This window comes from Accipiter gentilis, chromosome 4, assembly GCF_929443795.1.
Source record: "Accipiter gentilis chromosome 4, bAccGen1.1, whole genome shotgun sequence".
Taxonomy (NCBI): domain Eukaryota; kingdom Metazoa; phylum Chordata; class Aves; order Accipitriformes; family Accipitridae; genus Astur; species Astur gentilis.
Genome location: NC_064883.1, coordinates 3,790,907 through 3,811,176, shown reverse-complemented (window position 1 = coordinate 3,811,176; position 20,270 = coordinate 3,790,907). Strand labels below are relative to the sequence as shown.

General features: G+C 36.9%; 1 protein-coding gene across 7 annotated transcripts in view; it reads right to left on the bottom strand.

Moving 5' to 3' along the window:
- Nucleotides 1-20,270, bottom strand: part of SLC4A7 (solute carrier family 4 member 7) — a 96,256-nt gene that overhangs the window by 10,143 nt on the left and 65,843 nt on the right. For 6 of the 7 annotated variants that reach the window (XM_049798652.1, XM_049798647.1, XM_049798649.1 and 3 more), the window contains 11 exons: nucleotides 18,401-18,488; nucleotides 16,645-16,791; nucleotides 15,224-15,327; nucleotides 13,502-13,676; nucleotides 11,031-11,164; nucleotides 10,229-10,474; nucleotides 5,250-5,355; nucleotides 3,280-3,441; nucleotides 2,169-2,282; nucleotides 1,558-1,719; nucleotides 1,045-1,296 (listed from right to left, as the gene is read on the bottom strand). In XM_049798652.1, the coding sequence (XP_049654609.1) occupies nucleotides 1,045-1,296; nucleotides 1,558-1,719; nucleotides 2,169-2,282; nucleotides 3,280-3,441; nucleotides 5,250-5,355; nucleotides 10,229-10,474; nucleotides 11,031-11,164; nucleotides 13,502-13,676; nucleotides 15,224-15,327; nucleotides 16,645-16,791; nucleotides 18,401-18,488 (1,690 nt within the window). The remainder of the gene's footprint in view (nucleotides 1-1,044; nucleotides 1,297-1,557; nucleotides 1,720-2,168; nucleotides 2,283-3,279; nucleotides 3,442-5,249; nucleotides 5,356-10,228; nucleotides 10,475-11,030; nucleotides 11,165-13,501; nucleotides 13,677-15,223; nucleotides 15,328-16,644; nucleotides 16,792-18,400; nucleotides 18,489-20,270) is intronic. The other variant, XM_049798651.1, reaches the window with a different exon arrangement.

Sequence of the window (20,270 nt, the reverse complement as noted above, 5' to 3'; positions counted from 1 at the left end):
TATACAGCTGAGCTCCTGATAGCTTTTCAATGACAGACTGTCAAATCTGAATACTCATTTTTAATAACTGCTACTGCCTTATTAATAACTGCTACTACCTTTACATTCTTTAACACATACAAATGGTCAAGTATTAAGAATTTATAATATGTAGCTCTAATTACTAAATTATAACTGTGCGTTCATAAGTTTATTTCTTCCCATTATCTAAACTTCAACAGCCATTAGAAGATACCTGTTTGTGAAATGACTTGTGATATGTCTTTAAACAGACTTACAAAGTTCTTTAAAGGCATTAGAAATTATGCAATTTATGCCATATATGCTATTTGGGCAACAAAAAGTCAGTTTTTTCATGTCTCCTTAACTATTGGATTTGAAACAACAAAGCAGAATTTGAATGGATCTTACTCAAATCTGAGCAAGAAGCCAACTGAACTGATTGGTTTTCTTCCAATAAAGTCTTTGGAAGGGCACTATGGATATAAATTGAGAGAGAAAATGTAAACTGAGTCCACAATACGACCTACAAAATCTATATTACACCATGATTATGCATAAGATAATCTTGACACTTTAAACATCAAAGGAAGTTTAATAAGCTGAATATCAGAATGAGAAGTGAACAATATCACTTCTCATGATCACTTTTTAAACCAGATGTTTCTGTTTCTTCTACTATATTATATTACTTCTGCTCAAGTAACTTTCTATCTTTATCACACTCCTTTTTGCTCTCCATTTATGCATTTGCATAAGAACTACAGAAGACCTATTTCAGGCAACATGGACTCAAGAAGCTAAAAATTAACTGGCAAGAAAATCAGGTAACAGGGTCTTCACTACTCACTACATTTCAAGCTTGCTGAGATTTCATTTTCTTACATCTCCCCCTATCATTTCTATTCAACTAACATCTGTTGTTAAAAAGGCAATCTGAGAATGAGTCCAGGCTTATTTTACTTCACATAATAAAACTTCCTAACAATATCAAAATCAAAAGCACAAAGAAAACACAAATATTTTGGAAAAAATGTCTTTTACCTTTAAAACAGAGGTCATAAACACTGACAGGCCCATCAGGACAAAAATCATCAATCCTGTCACTCGCTGCTCCCGGATTCCCAAAAACTTTGGTTGCTCTCCTGGCGCTGAGCATTCTGATTCAACTTTCAGGCTATTAACATGACTTATAGACAAGACAGTTGCAGCAACAAACCACGGTAAGCCCATGATAGAACATATCCCCAACATAACACCAACCATGAGCAGATCAAGATGATAACCACAGCCTTTCTGTAAAATTAAGAAAACGAATAATTCTATAAACTTCCTATTTATAAGATACCATATTTATAACTTAGCTGGTAAATAACAGATAACTACAAAAGTTAGATACTTTGAGAGTGTCCACAAAATTATATTTATTCTTTATTAGTCAATACGTGCATCTTTTTAGTAGCTGTTGGTAATGTTTCAGAGACTTGCACAATGAATCTGATTTAAAATAAACTTGAGACTTACACAACATTAGAGTTTTGTGAAAATTACTTTTACCTTCAGCTTATGCTCTTTCCTGTTTATAATAACAGCTGTTATTTGTTGATCCATGAAAATGAGAATGGTACAGAGTAAAGCAGGAACAGCAGCTATCAAGAGTGTCCACCAAGGATTGCTTCCAAGAGGATCGATGAACCATCCCCGGTCTTTTCGGGTGGGCTGAAAAAACAAACATCAACAATAAAAATTAAATAACTAAAGATAAAATGAAGATTTTATTGCTACAAACAGCTGCAATGAACAGACCAACAGTCTCTTACATACATGTTCAGATTTTTTTTTCCAATGGTTTTGACCAAAAGACTGATTTAGCTGTTACATGTGAATGTGACATTTGTATGGAAAAAATTAAAACAAACCCATTCCATTCTTTCATTTCTGTACATTTGCACAAAAGAATGCTTCCTTTTCAGTGATATTATAATATAAGGCATAGTGTCTTCTGTCAGATGAGACATACATTCAAAGCAGAAAAGGGAGGTTACTTCATCAGCTACGTTGTAAGTAAAAAAGATTAATTTCTGTTTCTATACAATTCCACTGTTCTACTGTCTATGAAATTGTAAGCATTTAAAAAGTTAAGTTTTGTAAAAGGTTTTATTTCTTACTTCAAACTTCTCTGGAACATGAAGCTTAGGAGAAGGTACTCCTACAAGATAGTCAATCAAAACCATGATTACTATGGTCAGAAATACCGCAAAATCACTAATCGTAGAACGCACCTATAAAGAAAAGAATTGTGTTAACTCTTGCTTGTTCGTCATTATAATCTGCATGTATAGCAAGACAATTTTTTCCCCTATGGATACTGAAGTCTCTTTATATTATACTACACCACTGAACATTATATATACTTTCTCTTTTTATTTTAAAATTTAAGCTGCCTGCCAGCATATCATGAAGTTGCAGAAGAAGGTAAGTATTCTGTACAACTGTTCATCCAATTATCTCATTTAGAAGTGATCTACTGCAAGAAGCAAATTACTTAAAATAACTCCTTCCTCATCTTCTTGTCCCCTCAACCCTACTAAGAGGCTGGGCCATCACAGCTAGTCTCTTGTAGCTTAATTCAATAACATCACTGAATTGTTCTGAAATTAATATTCATACATTTAATGTTTTAATAGATAGGAGGAGTACAATTTGCAACAGCTTCAAGTTATCAAAGGTGACTTTATTAAACATTAGAAACACATTGTAGGGATGAGCTGAAGCTTATAGAAGATCTAACTGCTTTATTTTGGCTAGCAGAAGTAAGTTGTGTAAATCAGTCCAAGGATAATCATTATATTAGCTTCTATTAGAAATAGTAATCCCCTGAGGAATCACTCAGAACCCTTCACACATCAGCAGTGTGGGAAAAGCAATCAATTGTCCTGTACGGCTAGATGAGGAAAACAGCAGTATTATCTCTCCAAATGATACCTGGCAATACCCATTAATATGGGGAGATGGACTGCTCTACATCTTCTAATGTTTAGAACATCTTGTTGTAACTATAGGAAAGTAGAGAGTAAGCACTGAATTTTCTGCAGCCAATTTCTTTCCTCTAATGTCTTCCTTTTTTTAATTATTAGCTAATTTTCTGTTTTTAATTTCTTTTTCTGTCTTAAAAGAAATCTCCCAATACAAGTGCTGAAGCAAAATAGAAAATGCGACTCTGATAAGCTATACTTATGTATTTATCACAAGTTAACAATAGTCTGTAATCAGAATTACCTTAGTTGGGAAATAGCGTTTGGTCTTGAATTGCTTAAGGAAAGAGGAGAGGAAAAATGTTGTAAAGAATAATATGACAGACCAGAAGAGAACATCTGGAATATATGGTCCATGACGGCCACAAGCTGATCCACGAAACACACCATGAAATTCTAAACATTCCTACAAAGAGAAAAACTCCTTAAATTTCTACATTTTATTCACTTAGTACATTCAACTTAACTTGTAGGTTTTCGATATAAAACACATTTGAGACCTTTCACAATCCCCAAAAGGGGGTTCTTTCCTTCATCACTCCCTCATCCTGAAATGCCCAAAATGTGTGCTGTCTATTCCAGAAGAGCCACAGTAGCCATCACTGATTATTTCAGGATGCCAAAATGCTGGGAGATGCCCAAGAAGAAACAACTTCTTTAAATTCACTTCATTTCTATTCTATTTCTCAAAGTATCACAAGATAGGATGCATAAATAAAGACTGAGGACTAAGCCCAGGAAAAGCAGACTATCCAACATCAACTTTCAAGTTAACAAACATAAAAAAGGTTTTTCTCAGTTTCTCCCACCTCTTTATTTTGTCCTGATACAGTTAAGGAAAAAAGACTCTTACAAAATGAGATTAACCCAACTGTAAGAAAAAAAAGTTCTAGTAAAGTAGAAAAGCATCAGAAATAATGGATTTGAATAAAAAAGAAAGTCAAGCAATCCCTATCCAAAAGGCTCACCGAAATGCAAGTAAAGAATTAAAGTAGGCACATGGAGTACAAGGAAACAAAAAGTCAACAAATCAAATAGTTGGAAGCAGCACTACCACAACCTAGTCTTTAAACAGGTTAATTTATTGAAAATTTAACTTATGACAAAAATTCTCCCCATTAACAATCTACTTTGACTATAAGCACCACCAAATCCTGGATCAGTTCTGTCTCTCCAGGAAGACTACAGATGCTGAAGAGAATGAAAAGGTATATAAAATTAATAATAATATAAAATAAATACAAAAATTAAGTTCAAGAAAAAATGCCGCCCTAGGTGATTATGGTAGACTGGGAGCCATTGGTGGTACATAGAAGACACTACAGCTAAAACTCAAGGAAAGCACTGAGGTTTTTCATAGTATTTTTGCTGTGCGAAACACCTTCTACTTTCAGTGTGAACATCTAGGCTCACACACAAGGAGAGCCCATACATGGGTACCTACTGCCATTTTAGATAGCCTTCAGGTGCCAGGGTATGCAAAGCAGCTGTAGACAGCTGCATTTAGGCAACTGAATCCCAGCCAAGAAACTACTAATCAGCAAAACTGTTTCTTCCTAAAAGCCTTCTGTATCACTTCCACATGATAACTTTCCTCCTCTTCACCTACCCTCAAAATTAGATACTGTTATGAAATGCCCAGTTTAGAAGGCAATGCTTTCAAGCCTATCCCCTCAAATAGCTCCCCACCTTCCCTTTTAACCTTCAATTTTCCAAATAATTATTTTCTTCCAATCACTATGTAGGTAGCTTGATTCTGTTTTAGTTTTATACCAATGCCTAACAAACTAATGAAACTTGTTTGCTACCACATTTTAACTGCAGATTCCATCCTCACATCTTCTTAAAAGTATTTGTTCATCCTTTCCAGGAAACTGAAGGAAGCAATCTCCTGTTTATTCACCTCATCATATTCATCTGCACTTCAGAAAGAAGACTGTTCTGCCTACCAGGATTAAAGTGGCTACCTCAAGCAGACATTTATGATATTAGCATTTACTGCCATGGACTCCCTCATCCAAACCACTATGACGACTGTTTAAAGCATTATGGGAGGAATAAGAGTTCAAAAATACAGTTTCAAAGAAAACAGTCCAGGTTCAAGTCAAAGAAGAAACCACACGAAAAATATTAATTGGTACTGTGCGGGTATTTCTTTTTTATACATACATATACACACACATATATATACACACATAGCTTTTAGATACTCACAGAAACTGTAAGGTTACTCCATACTATATTTTCCACAGACTTATTCATACTCCTCCACAGCTGCAAAGTTTCATTGCTGGGTTTCTCAGGCTCAGAACAAACACATCTGAAAGGAAGAAAAAAAAATAATTTACATGCTTTTAAGCCATACGTGCCAAAATGCAGCAATCCGCAGCAATTTCAGAAGTCCTGAAGAGTTTAAACCAGAGTTTAGGCCAACCTTCTATGAAAGAAGCAGAGTACAATACTCCTCCTTACATGACATGAACTAGGATTATTGCGGGGGTGGGAGGGAGAAATGAACAATCAAAGAAGCAACTGCTCAGCAGGTTTAACAGATTGGACCAAAAAATCCAAACTATGTATTGTAAAGAATTGGAAGCACACAAGATGTTGACTTAACTATATGACTCATCTGCCAGTTTTTAAATAGAATGACACCTGAAAAATAAAATGAAATAGATAATATATGCAGACTTCTACATATTGTGAATAAAAAGGTGAAGATAAAAATCCAAATGACACCACCTTCCAACAACCCTATATGAACATATATTGTGTTATTTCTAAAGATTTCCAAATAGTTGGACTAACTTGGCACAAACAGTTTTCTATGACTGTGTACAAATTAAGATTTTTAGATTTCTGTTACAACATAACATCCCACAAGGATTCAAACTTCAATTAGTCCTACTGTACACCAACACAAGAGAAGACAGATTGAAACCATTTCATTTTAAAAATTGGTGTAGATGACACAGTTTCGGCAACTCCTTTTCAGACCAGGCATGTCATTAGCCTCTAGATGTTTCCAAGTCTTTTCTAAAATTTTGGTAGAGTTAGCTATTTATCTTGCATTTGGCATGCCTTCCAATCTACACATGACCAAAACTGGTCACCCTGAATTAAGACACCATTTTTGAGTATGCAGTGGACTAACTGAAGATATAAAATGCAAGAATTGCTCAGATTTAAAGCAACAGCATACATGCATTTTTAATAACTGTTTGAACAAGTAAAAGTGCCCCTCCCTACTGCAGTGGTTTGCAAACATGGACTGCAGAATCCTTTCTCTCAGGCTGACAGAAGTACACATCAGTTTAAAACAAAAAAAACCAAAAAAACAAAAAAAAAAACCAAACAAAACACAATGAGTATTGATTTAATGGGATGTTTTCAAAATAAAGCTGTTCAAGCACATTAAACCAGAAGTTTAACATGTAAACATTTATGTAGAAGAGAAACAGATAATAAGCAAGAAATCTATGAGATTCATCCAGATACTGAAAAACAAAGAACCATGGAAGGGCAAACTTGCATCCTGATAGTGTAACGGTAAAGAAGGAAAGAGCACTAAATGCGCATGGGTGAAAAAAAATCTAGATTTGCAAAGCACAATATTTAGGGAACTTAAAAAAGTAAGAAGTAAAGATACTTTCTTTTGATAACTGAATCCTAAAGTAACAGCAAAAGGAAATAGGAGAAGACTGGAAAGCAGTAATACCTATAAGGCAGTTGCAAATACAGTAACTTAAGAATCATGAGAAGAGAAAGGAATTGCAACAGTAAGTATGATGAGATGAAAAGAAACCATCTTTAGTTGTTGGTCAAGGCAATAACATGAACAAGGGCACTGAAGGAAGACTGATAGACAAATTTCTCAACAAATGCAACGAAGATAAAGGATGCCACAAAGCAGGTACGTGGAAATCCAGGAAGAGAAAGAAAAAACAGAAAATGTTGAGACTGCCTTCTAGCTCACTTAGCTGAAGATGCTTGTTCTGTACCCTCTTCTCCACTAGGAGAAACAGAGGAGGGGAAAAAAAAAAAAAAAGAAAAAGAAAAGAAAAAAAAAGGCAATTGTAAAAGGCTGGATCTCCTACAGCTTTGTGATAGGAAAAAAAATATAGGACAAACCAAAGCTGAAGTCTGTGGCACATCCTGGAAGACATGTGTGACACCTCAGAGCTAAACCAAGGAAATGTCATACCTTCCTCTCTCCACTCCACCCTCGTGGCCTGCTTATGCTAGCATAGCAAAACACAATCAGGTGGCAAGGGTCAGAAGACCTACAGTACAGTTTCTGCCAGATTAGTGAATTTAACATGCTCACAGTGAGGTCACAAAGCCACTAAAACAGGATGAACAGCCAGGAGAAAGGCAGAAATTAGGAAGTGAGCATACCACCATGGCCCACTCCTGGCAACATGGCCTGGTCTCAACAGCTGTTAAGACAGAAAAGTGAATGTAAATGGCATGTGTGAATGGAATACAAAAAGCAGTCTGAGCCTGGGTGTTTGCGCAAAACTGATCACACTGAAGAGGAAGATGACAACCATCAGCTGGATTAAATAGCAACAAGGGAACTACAAAAAAGACTTTTGGGGAAGAAGAAAAGAAAAGAAAAAAAAAAAGAAAAAAAAAAAAGGAATCATCCTGAAAGGAAGTACCAAAGCAGCATGAATGTTTGTAGAAGTGAGGAGAGATCCTGGAGTGGAAACACAATATTGTCAAAACCTGGTTTGATAATGCCAGAAGTCACCCTGTGTGCATCATGATCTCTGCCTCGTCCAGGCAGAGCAGCCTAGTCTGCCCTCCAACTAGGGACTGACTGCAGGGTGCAACAAGCAGGGACTCCCACCGCAGGTGTAGGGACATGACCTCGCCGGGAGCTCCCTCACCAGCGTGCAACTTCGCAGACTACAGGCAACCACACAGGTACTGGTGTAAAGCTGGAAGATGCACATCTCCAGAAGGGGAGCACTAGCAGAGAAACCTGTGCTCCTCAAAGACATGTCTGACTGTAACCTACATGTCTGGGGCTGGAAGGTAACTATTGGTGTGGGTGCGACTGTAACTTTGGGGGATTAGTAATACAAGACAATTTAAAAACGTGTAAGTTCTTACTAGTATTTCTTAATTGTCCCACATTATGGTTTATCTGCTGTATTACTGATGCTGATCCTGAACATATGGATCACTGATTGACAGTTAATTGTGTGCTGCTGATGAATCAAAGAACAGCTTTGCTTTTGATTTGCTTTAAACTACGTGAAATGAGAAGTTTCTCTCAGCAACAGTTAGCAGGATCTCCTCCTTCTGGCAGGTGTGAGCTGGTAACCCAATTCATCATATTTCATGAAGCTATACCATAAGCTTGGAAACTCCACACTGAGCAGCAAAAGATAAAGCAGCATGTAAGCATATCATCAAAAACTAAAAAATACAGAGTGTCAAGGCACACAGTATAAAATGTACTCAATGCTAATTTCACCATATAAACAACCTCTTTTAATGCAGAACTAGTACAGCTACACACCAAAAGGTAGTGTATTGTGTTTGCGTGGCAAGATTTTGGTAGCAGGGGGGTTACAGGGGTGGCTTCTGTGAGAAGCTGCTAGAAGCTTCTCCCATGTCTGACAAGAGCCGATGCCAGACAGCTCCAAGATCGACCCACCACCGGCCAAGGCCGAGCCCATCAGTGACAGTGGTACGGCCTCCAGGATAACAAATTTAAGAAGGGGAAAAGACTGTGGCACCACAGCAGCAGGGAGGAAGGAGTGAGAACATGTAAGAGAAACAACCCTGCAGACACCGAGGTCAGTGAAGAAGGAGGGGGAGGAGATGCTCCAGGTGCCGGAGCAGAGATTCCCCTGCAGCCCTTGGTGAAGACCGTGGTGAGGCAGGCTGTCCCCCTGCAGCCCAGGGAGGTCCACGGTGGAGCAGATATCCACCTGCAGCCCGGGGAGGACCCCATGCCGGAGCAGGTGGATGCCCGACTGGAGCAGGCTCCTGGCAAGACCTGTGGACCCATGGAGAGGGAAGCTCACACTGGAGCAGATTTGCTGGCAGGACTTGTGACCCCATAGGGGACCACACTGGAGCAGAGTAAGAGTGAGGAGTCCTCCCCCTGAGGAAGAAGGAGCAGCAGAGGCCATGTGGGATGAACTGACCGCAACCCCCACTCCCTGTCCCTCTGTGCTGCTCAGGGTAAGGAGATAGAGAAATCAGGAAATAAGTTCAGCCGAGAAGAAGGGAGAGGTAGGAGGAGGGTGTTTCAAGATTCAGTTTTTATTTTCTCATTACCCCACTCTGATTTGATTGGTAATAAATTAAATTAGTTTCCCCCACCTGAGTCTGTTTTGCCTGTGACTGCCCTTGCCAAGCGATTTCCCTGTCCTTATCTCAACCCATGAGCCTTTTGTCATATTTTTCTCCCTCTGTCCAGCTAAGGAGGGGAGTAACAGAGTGGCTTTGGTGGGAACCTGGCATCCAGCCAAAGTCAACCCACCATAGGCAGGTAATATACAACTGCCACAGAAATAAATCAAATGGAAAAAAGATACACCGTAATAGCTTGCTTGTTGCATTCTTTAAATAAAATAAAGTTATTTTTGTACAGATAGTTTTACTGCTAGTTACTGTGATGACTAGAACTAATAGTTGTACTTAGTCAGGAAAGGGGAAAAAAATGGCTGTATTGTATTTCCTATTATTCCCCTCTCTCAAAAAAAAATTTTAAAAAAGTCAAGTATTCCCCACAATTACAGTAGAAAGCAACACTGTTTAAAGATGTTAACTCCCTATTCATAGCATGTGAAAGTTGCAGGAGCTCTCCATGCCTCAGCTACCTGGAAATAATCCTCACTCAGGTGGGATAAACTATCATGATTTCTCAAAGCGCCAAGGCAGAACTCCTGTTTGACCTTTAATCTCCAGGCTGACTTCTAATAAAGCTGTAATTAAAGCAGGCATTGTCACACCCCCTCATCCCTTCCAACCACCCGTAGCTTACAGAAAATTCAATTCCACAGCATCCTGAATAGAATTTTTCTGAGGTTTCTCATACCCGTACCACCCCCAGCATTCCTCCTACCCTTCCTGGGAGAGGCACACATTTCAATTCAGTAAGCGGTATGTCTCTATACTATAAACATTTTCCCAATGTGTTTTACTAACAGGTAGAACTCGGTACTTACGAATATAAAGTCAGTTTATCCAAATCATTGTGCATATTGAAGGCATACACTTCTCCCAAATGAAAAAGCTTTTCCAATGCCTCATAAATAAATATGATGCATATAAGCGCTGCAAAAGCCTCCTCAGTAAATCGAGTGATGTAACACACAAGACTGCTGGCATCTGTGGCTACAAGCACTATGCATAAAAATGCAGTCCACAGACCAATGCTAGTTCGCAGGGAGAGGTAAGAAAGACCATAATCCCTGTGTAAAGAAAGAAACAAAAGTATTAATTGAGCCAAAAGTCACCTATACTATATTCTATTTGAAAACAGATACTGAGGCCAAGCTCTATAGGTATTCACCACTTTTCTCACTCTTGATGTTAGTTCTGAAGCAGAAATTTTTCTGTCTCATCTTCTACCAAAGCAAAGCAACACTGCAAAGTGTTTCTAGGATTGAGGGTGCAACTACCTAGCTTTGGAAGCATCACGGGTATGATCTTTCCAGAACTACCTAGATGCTTTCTCCTAGAGAGCAGATCAATCCCTGTTTACCCCTGCAGAGCCAAAGCCAACATCTCCACACAGTCAGAACATAACTTTTATTTAAGTACTAGCCACTCCTTATCACTGATTTTCTCACTAAGGCTCACCAGTGTCTCACAGCTTTGCCAAACCACATTCATCTCTCAGCCTCTTGCCACTGCATTTACACCTTCATGGGCATACACTTTTAACACACCTCTGCTTTCAATTACAGCTATTCTAACAGGCTAGAAAGTTAGAAAGTGCATTGAGCTAATATAAGCATCACTCACCTGCAAAATTTAAATAATATTTTTTCAAATACTAGAACTGGTCCGGTGCTCCCCAAAATAGTAAGAGGTTGCCCAGCAAACAGAGAATAGGCAATCCCAGTTAATGAGGCTCCAAAGAGAGACTCTATTGCACTCTGTTTGGGGGAAAAGAAACTGCTGTAACTATGCTGCCTTTCAGGTTCGCATTTAGCATCACATCTGCATAAATACAGTTTTAAGACGCATTGACTTAGAAACAATACAAGATGTAAAAACATTGCAATTAATATTGATGTTTGAGACAAGAATAACTTAACACAGTTTTGCAGTAACAATACCATGGAGAAAAGATTTTGATAACTTCACTCCTGAGCAACATAAAGCCATCCAAAACCATGACAACAAGTTACTAGTCCTGCTAGCTATGGAGGAAAAACATACCAACAATTACTACAAATTAAAAAAACATTACTCAACATGTAGTTTACAGAAATAATTTTCTGTCTCTGTAAAGAAAATAGATAGATAGATAGGAACATACCTGTACCAAAACAAGATACGGTGTGCCGTATCAAACCTGCATCAGTCAACCAAGCATTACAAAAGAAATGACAGGCAGAGGTGCAGGGGAAATTACTGAACAATATTGGTTTATGTGTACATGACAGCAAAAAGAGATGAGCAGCAAACCAATGTCCCACCTGGTAATGCATTTCTTTTCATTGAAGTAAGATATCTACTTCAGTTCTTGAATTAAATGTTTTACTATAGCATATTCTGCTAAAAAAAGTTACAACGCACCTCAAAAGAGAGGGGCAGGACTTTTTAGATACTAAAATGATATTAAAGTTACCTGAAGATAGTTAACTACTCCATTTACAATGATCAGAAGTCACAGATTACAGATTAAAGGGTTCCTGGTGGAATTTCTAAGTGTTTGCTATTTTGCAGTTACACAAACTTAAGCTCCAATTCAGGAAAGCATCTAAAATTGGGCAAAATGGTTTGCTGAACTGGGGCTATTAAAAATGAAAACATGACTCCTTTATTCATTACATTAGGAAAAAAAAAATACAATCCCAGTCTCTTGTTCTATTACCTTTGAATTAGTGCTTTTGGTTAGTCAATGCATTAACCTTGGGGCTCTCAATCAGGGTGGCAGGGACAGGAGTACTGTGGAGATGATGACCCCTGGGAATGTGAGGGAAGGTTTCAAACACAAACTGTGTACCTTACAATGTCAGCTACTGTGCTTGAACATGTGTGTGCAGTAACTAAATTTTATATTCAATGATGCACACCAAGTATCTGAAGGCAGGAACAAACCCGCAAACAATTCCAGACAGCTAAAAGAAAGAAGGTGTTTAAGAATCAAGCTTTAAAAGGAGCATACTTTCATAATTATACATGATGTATATTCAAAAATTACATCAACATTTTGATAAGCATTTATACATTGAGTGGCAAAAACAGCACACAGAAAAGACATAATTTATTTCTGTATTTTCTGTCAGCTTGAAGTGCTACATCAATAAACAAAAATCTGAGTCAACAGCATTACTTGAAAGAGACAAAATAGTTAACAATTTTAATATAGCACAAGCTTAAAAACTTGATCTAAGTATCAAGAAGAATTTTATAGCATAAGCTTTACCAGAATCTTAAAATTTGTAAAGGACATGTCTTAAGACATCCTTCCCTCCCCCAAAAGGACAAAGTCTTGTTTCTTCATGACAGATTTAAAAACAGAAAATACACTCCAAAAGTCATTTACTCACAAGCCAATTGACACGAACACTAAGTTATTAACATTGCTGATGAAAGTATTCTTTCCCCGCTCCAAAAACCGAAGTGCAATAATATTTTGGTTAAAAAGGTGCTGGTGTTACCAAACATAAAGCTACCAAAATTTTGTACATCTATGGTTTATATTCAAGTCATTTACAATGAAGCGTATTTTCTGCTCATAAACATGAGCCACTTTCTTTTTTTGTTAAGAACATACCATCAGTGAAAGCATATACATATCCTGTCCATTACTTAAACACACAATTGACTGCTACCCATACACTGCAGGCATTATCATCCTCGTAGGCCTACTACTCAAGGCCAGTACATGTTCTTGGCTATCCACCTTGAGCCTCTGACTTTGCCTAAAGTAGGCCTAGTGGGATGGTGCACCTTTACTGCTATTCATTATTTTTAAGTAGCCAAAAAGAAGGCAATGCAAGCCTTTTCTCAATTCATGAAGCCATTCATCCAATAAGGCAGGATAAACATTTTTTACCTCCACTGTGCATCTTCTCCTGTTCACATGGGTTCCCCACATTTTCCACAGCAATTACCTTTTGGGGAAGATCTGCTTTGGGGCAGGCTAATCAAGTGCTATAGGTAAATTCTTCAAATACAAGTATAAATAAATGAGACAAATGCACACAGTGACTTGCCTCTGAAGGTCTAAAAGCCTGGCCACTACCATTCTTTGTACTCACTATTCTGCCTTGTGTAGCTTCTCCCAGGAGCCCTCCAAAAGTGATTACAGGAGACATACAGGCACAGTATAGGAAAAGAATCGAGGCCAGGCACTGCAGGCTTAATGCATCCTTGAAGTCACTCAAGAAAAAAGGTGCTTTCCTTTGGATGTCAAGTATCAAACCACCAAAAAGCCTAAATAGGTGAGATGAAACTCGTCAAACTGTACACTAAAGGATTCTAGCTAGTTCAACACTATGGGTACACATGACTGCCAGTGCCTATTGCCAGCACAAATTAGCAATTTCATAATCCAGATTACAGCATAACAGTTTAAAATGTAAATGAGAATCTTATCTATTCCAATTTAGTAGTATTCCAAATATAATCAAGCAGGTTATCCACATTTTTAAAAGCTGGCTAGGTATTTTTGCATATGGGCTAGATACTGAAAAAATACCTTTGCGAACTATTTTACCTAAATAATGTTTTAAGTCAAATCTGTCTTACGATATTCAAAACAAGGAACAGAAGAAATATACTAAACCTCAACCAAGACCACCGCATTGAAACATTTCAATATTAATACTCCACTAAGTAGTTGCAGCTTTTTGATTCAAATTCTCTAAATACATATGGTTAGGTCCATAAATAAATTTAGCTCTATCATTTTTAACAGTGTTTTCATCTGGAGTATACAGGTATTCTACAAATGGAAACACAAAACCGAACGTCAGTTCAAGTGGGTAAGTTATTAGCAAGAAATTAAAAAGCTTTTGGGAGTTTCCAAAAAAATTTCAAGACTCCAAAATACTGGGTATAATTTGCACGTACAAAAGTCTGATTTTATTCTGAGTTATAAAAAACCCCAAAAATATTCCACTCCCAAGAAAAACAATAGTCTCGTCTAGAGATAATTCTGGGGGCAGAAATGAACTTGTCAGCTCCAGATACTGCCTGCAAAAAGGCAAAAAGTAAGTATAACAAAGCCAAAATGGTAAAAATCAACACAAATGTTGTAAAGACCTTCTTGCAAAGGCATGAGAAAGATGCATTTCCTTTGGAAGTTTATATTTTGGGAATAACAACATTGTACATCTTTTCCAGAATTTCTCAGCTGATTTAATCTCTACTCTCTCATATAAGATACTAAAGTTTAATCTTAATCAGATATTTCCAATATTGGGGACTTTTTCATCAAGTACTTCAGAATTAACAGAGAACAATGCAACTCAACTGAAAGAAATTCCTTCAATTTTATTTTTGAGCTGAAAGAAACCTAACGAAAACCAAAACCTAAACAATACCAAAGTATTTTTTGCCACTTTATATTCCTTGTTGTTCCATTTTGTACATGTTTAATAAAACAGATTTGCATTAATAGAAATTTTTAGTACCTAGCCCAATACTGAAAATTGTATATTCCTGCTATAATTATGACAATTGCATGCTCTTGACAATTAAAAATTAAAACCCAAATCTTAAAAGTCAGTTAGTTAAAATTAGGCAGCATCTTATATGAAATCCTTCACAAATGTGTTGAGAAACATTGCCATGGGCTTGAAAATGCTTTAAGCAGAATGGCATTTGTAGGCAAGAATCCAACACTTGAAAAGGAAAAAGGATGCGCTCTGACACTTATACCATGATTTTTTTTATGTTCAAATGTCATCATTAAAGACTGTGAGGATTTATCACTTTTATTTCTTTATGGTAGCTAGTATTTAGGGAAGTGAACACACCTTCCAGTTCTCTCAAGTTCAGGTCCAGCATGATGGCCTTCTTCTTTGAGAGTCTCTCCTGTAGGAGTAGATCCATTTGGAAATTTAGGTACCTTCCTTTTCTCCTACAGGGGGGGAAAAAAAAAGAAAAATTAAAATCATATTTTGAGACTGCCTTTACACTAAGAAGTATAATTCAAAGACAGCGTGCAGAGACTCTATGCCCTCCAAACCTTTTTCATATTCCCGTCTTATCAGCAGTCCCCTATTTGCCAAATATATCTTTTGAGTACAGACAACTAGAACTGTACAACACTTCCAAAAAGATCTTATTAGTACCTTGCTCAACAGTATTATCTTCTCTCTTTTTACAAGAAATATGTCCCTGAAACATGATGAAATAAAGCCTACCTTTTCAAGACACTATAGAGGCCTAACCATGAGGCATAGAAATCTTTAGATTTCTTTTCTCAATCATTTCCAGAGCAGAAGCATCTAGCTTCTAACAGAAACTGACCTCACTTTCTGACACACACAGTATTTAGTTGAAGTACAAATGAGATGCCATTCCGGTATGAGAACTCATTCCCCTATTCAGCAAGCTGCTCACCAGCTCCTCATAAATTTCTCAGCTGAACTTGCCTTCTAAAAACCCTGGGCCCTGCTTATTTTAGAAACAAGTTAAGTGGTAGCCTCAGGCTGTTCATGAATTAACTGCACTGCTGTCACCCCTTCTGTTCCACCCACTCACCCAAACCACCGCTGGATTTGACACCAATGTCAACCTTCCGAATCAAGAGCACTAGTCTCTCCCCCACTTTTGATACTGCCTTTACACTAAAAATTCCTAGTAGCAGGAATTCCCCTCAGTTGTAAAGAGGGAGAAAGGGAAGAAATGAGAGTCCCTCTAAGGTCCAGCTTCCCCCAGCTCTCATTCTAACCTTGTATCACAACTGTGCAATATGATCCATTTTTATGTATTTCATAAACTTTCTGTAATCATGATATGCTAGCCAATATACATTAATTAAAACATTTCAATCAATGCTGTATGCAAATAAATGTTTTCATAAGAATTACAATTTTCCTGCTGATCATTGCTAGATTAATAATAAAATTTATAATACAATCTCACATACAATTTTGGAGCAATTCTAGATCTCACATGAACTCATTTCAGTATTACAAAAGGAAATAAAGACAATTCACTTAAAAGCACAGCAGAAAACTGATTAACACCTTTTTTTTAATTAAAAAAAAAAAAAAACAAACCACCTTAAATGGACAATCCACTTTTTCTTCAAATGGATGTGGGGGCTTTCCTGATGCTTTCCTGAAGTTTACACTCAGTACACAATTTACTTGCATTTGGAAATGGCATTTTTAAAGTAAAAATGATGGGAGCTCTCTACTGAATTTTTTTTTATTATTTTTTTTTTTACCTGGGAAGGAACACTTTTTGGTGGCTCAATTCTTATAGATGGATCCCATTCTCCTGGAGGCAGGACTGTCACTTGATCTAAAAATTCATCAATTCCTGACAACAAATCATTTCGGTCTTTTGCTTTATAGGCAACATCGTGGAAAACCTACAAGAAGAAAGTACCTAACATTAATTTTTTTATTATTTTTTTTTAAAAAAGAGGAACTGCTTACAAGGAACACTTCATTATTTTTAAAAAGGCATGGGAAATTTTTCAAAGGTCCTCAGAAGTTAGCCTTTTACTTTATTTGTATATTTTTGTGTTAAGAACTACCTGTATGCACATCCTTATAGAATATGAAATAAGGAAGTTGTATCTTCAAACTCAAAATGAATATTGAGTTCATTTCTAAAGTTCATTAAAAAGTTAATCTTCAATATTCAGTAAATAAAGTTCATATACAATTGCCTGAATAATTCTGCCCTACAGCCACTGTGCCACTATGCTGTGCTAAATCAGGACAAAAATACTTTAAATAACCTCCAAACTAAAATACAAGTTTTTATTAAGAATTTCATTTGTATACCTTTAGCTTAATTAATTTTAAATGACATCTTAAAAAGCACATGAAAGCAGTCCTCCTACTACTCAAAAAGAAATACCCTACATGGTTTTACAGACTACTGCAACACAAACTCTGAATTGACAGATGCATAGTATTTAAAGCAAACAATCCCTGAATTCCAAGATGCATTTTATACACAGAGAGAAAAAAATGCTAGTTTTGCTATTAAAAAACACTGTTTGCAGAAGATGATCCTAAATTGCTTCTGTACATTTGAAACCTGAACTGTTTGTCTCCAACTACCTGACCATTAAGTCTTCTAATTGTAAATTGGATCTTTAAGGTCTATTTAGGTCTTTTTAGACTAATGAAAATTTTATATTTTTCTATTTCAATGATCACAGCCTTCCTAAAAATCAGCCTACCTAAAAAATTAGAAGCTGCAGCTAAAGCCTTTAATATTCCGTTCTCACACTGAACAAATACTGTATTCACAGACGAGTTGCCCAGTTGTAAAGCAGAAATTGGTCGTTTTACATTGCCAGACTTTAAATTGTTCTAGAGTAAAGTACTATTGGAACTTCTGCTAGGTAACCCTAATAATTATCAGCAATTCAGTAGGTGGCGCTCACTGCGAAGTCAGAATTAAAACATGCCAATTTTGCTCAGTAAGATGACAACAGTCTCCAAAAGTCCAGATTCCCCTGTGCTCTTTAAAACCATCCACCAGGGCTCTAAGCATGACACTTCAAATGCCCGGTAAAATTCTAATTATTTGATCTTGCTTTGGAAAAAAATAATACCTGTGATAACTCAATTGCACGCATTCTTAATCTTTCTGTCCTGAACACTTACACAGTTTGCTATGTCCTTTTCAACATACAGTGATTCATATCAGACACAGTTCTATTTAATAGTTCTATTTCCTAATTTAATACAAAAATGAAATCTTACACCAAGGCTAAAATATTTTTTTCAGAAATACATTAAGGATAAGGATTTGTTCAAGACAGACAAGGGGGAAAGTTAATTTACCATTATTTAGTTAACTAACACAAGAAATAAATAAGTTTACAGTTCTTCATTTAACCAGTTTGTGATTTATTTTTTTCTTTAACCTGTCACTCCAGAATATGTTTATGGAAAACAAATGCTAAACACATTGTTCTAGACTTCTTTAACTAGAAGTTTTTAAAATACATCACTCACATCATCTGTCATAAGTGTTGCTATTGATCTTCCAATTTCATGGTACTGTGGAGCTTTTCCTGCTGGTCCCAGCAATAAAAACAAAAACCTGCAGAGAAAGCCATCAAGATGAATACAGCTGACTCATGTCAATATACTCAGAGGGTTCTTTCAAACTAATGTTTAAAGAAAATTTAGCAGTGAAGTAAAAATATCCTCTTCACCATTTCAGATCTTAAAGACAGCTGCAAGACTAAGAAAAGGCTCGCCTAAAAGACATTACTAGAAGGAACTCAAATCCTGAACTAAAATTTCTCTGAAGCCTAATTTTTCAATTTCTTATAATGCCTTAAATGTAGTAGAAATCCATGGGCTAGAGCTCAATGAATGTTTCCCCTGGATTATAAGCCTTTCTGACATTCCCACTAGCAAAGACCCCTTAGTGAGGGCCCAGCAGCTTTATGACCTGTTCTGTCTAGCCTCCCTGACAACCACCTCTTCACAGGAGTTAAACCCCCCCCCCTCACTTGCTGTGACTAGGTACATCACACAGCAGATACACAGATATACTTGAAGCAACACACTGGGCATACTCATATAGGCATATCCTGGTACTGTGTCAGTGGAAAGGAAGGGAACCCGCATCTTGAACGCTTAAGAAGGTAAAAGTGACATTTTGGGAAGGGAATCCAATCTGGGGGTGGGTCACAACATACATTAACGGACAGTCTCCATTTCCAATCATAGTAATAGTTATCACACTTTTAAAAAAAACAAACAAAACAAAAAAAACCCACCTTGAACAGGACTAGTATCTTATAAACTCAAAAGGATACAAATCAAAGAATGAACCTCAGTAATTGTTTTCACGACCTTCTTCCTATACTCCATGAAAATGTAGTTCCCAAGTACAACACATTTGAAAAAAGCAGCGCCTTCTTTCACCACACAGTACAAAAAGGTTAGTGTTATTTTTCCTTTGCAAGTTGACTACTCTAACTGAAACTGAGATTGCATCTTCACAATCAAGTATGCTATTCCAAATCTGCAAGTCTACACCATTCTGAAAAATTTAGGACAGGGTAATTTTAGCTACATTAATACAATAATCAGTATGCAGAAATTTTGGAATTTCCCAAGAAACATTAAGAGCACTACTGTCAACTACCCTCTGAAAATTCTCACATCTATTTATAAGAACACTGCCAAGATTATTTTTGTCTCCCATTAGAGTGTATAAGCTGAAAATTACAAAGATAAACAAGCACTTTGATCTATTTGAAACATTAAAAAAAAAAACCACCACCAAAACACATAAATGTACAAATTTATGCTAAACACCACAGAACAGCCCAATACATCAATGTGCACAGAAAATGAAGTGTCCTCCATGATGACTGATGAAATGACCTGCTATCTTCATCATGGGACCTGCATTTTGACATTTTGATCGTCTGTGGTAAGTCTACCCACAGTATATCAACAAGACCCGTGACTTGGAGGAGGTGGGTGCACCAGGCTGTATGGCATATTGCAGATTGAAAACTGATTCAATGTATTAGCTGCAGATTGGTTACCCCAGTGTCAGTCATGTAGATTTGGGCATATAATAAAAAAAAAAATCACCTAGGTTATTCATATACAGAGCATTTGTATACAAAGAACAGAGCTTCAGAATAGACAAATTTTCAGACTTGGTGGACTCTTCCCCACTGTCATGCTGTGTCACACTGAAGGGAACTATAACAATCTTCATGCCCATTTTTAAATTAGCAACACAAGCTTGGAAGACCCATTGCTTTTACTTCAGGTCAGCTACCAGTTTCAACTTCTGCACTTGCTTAAGACAACATCATTATATGTATTTAAAGCATTCAGAGAATTTTATGGC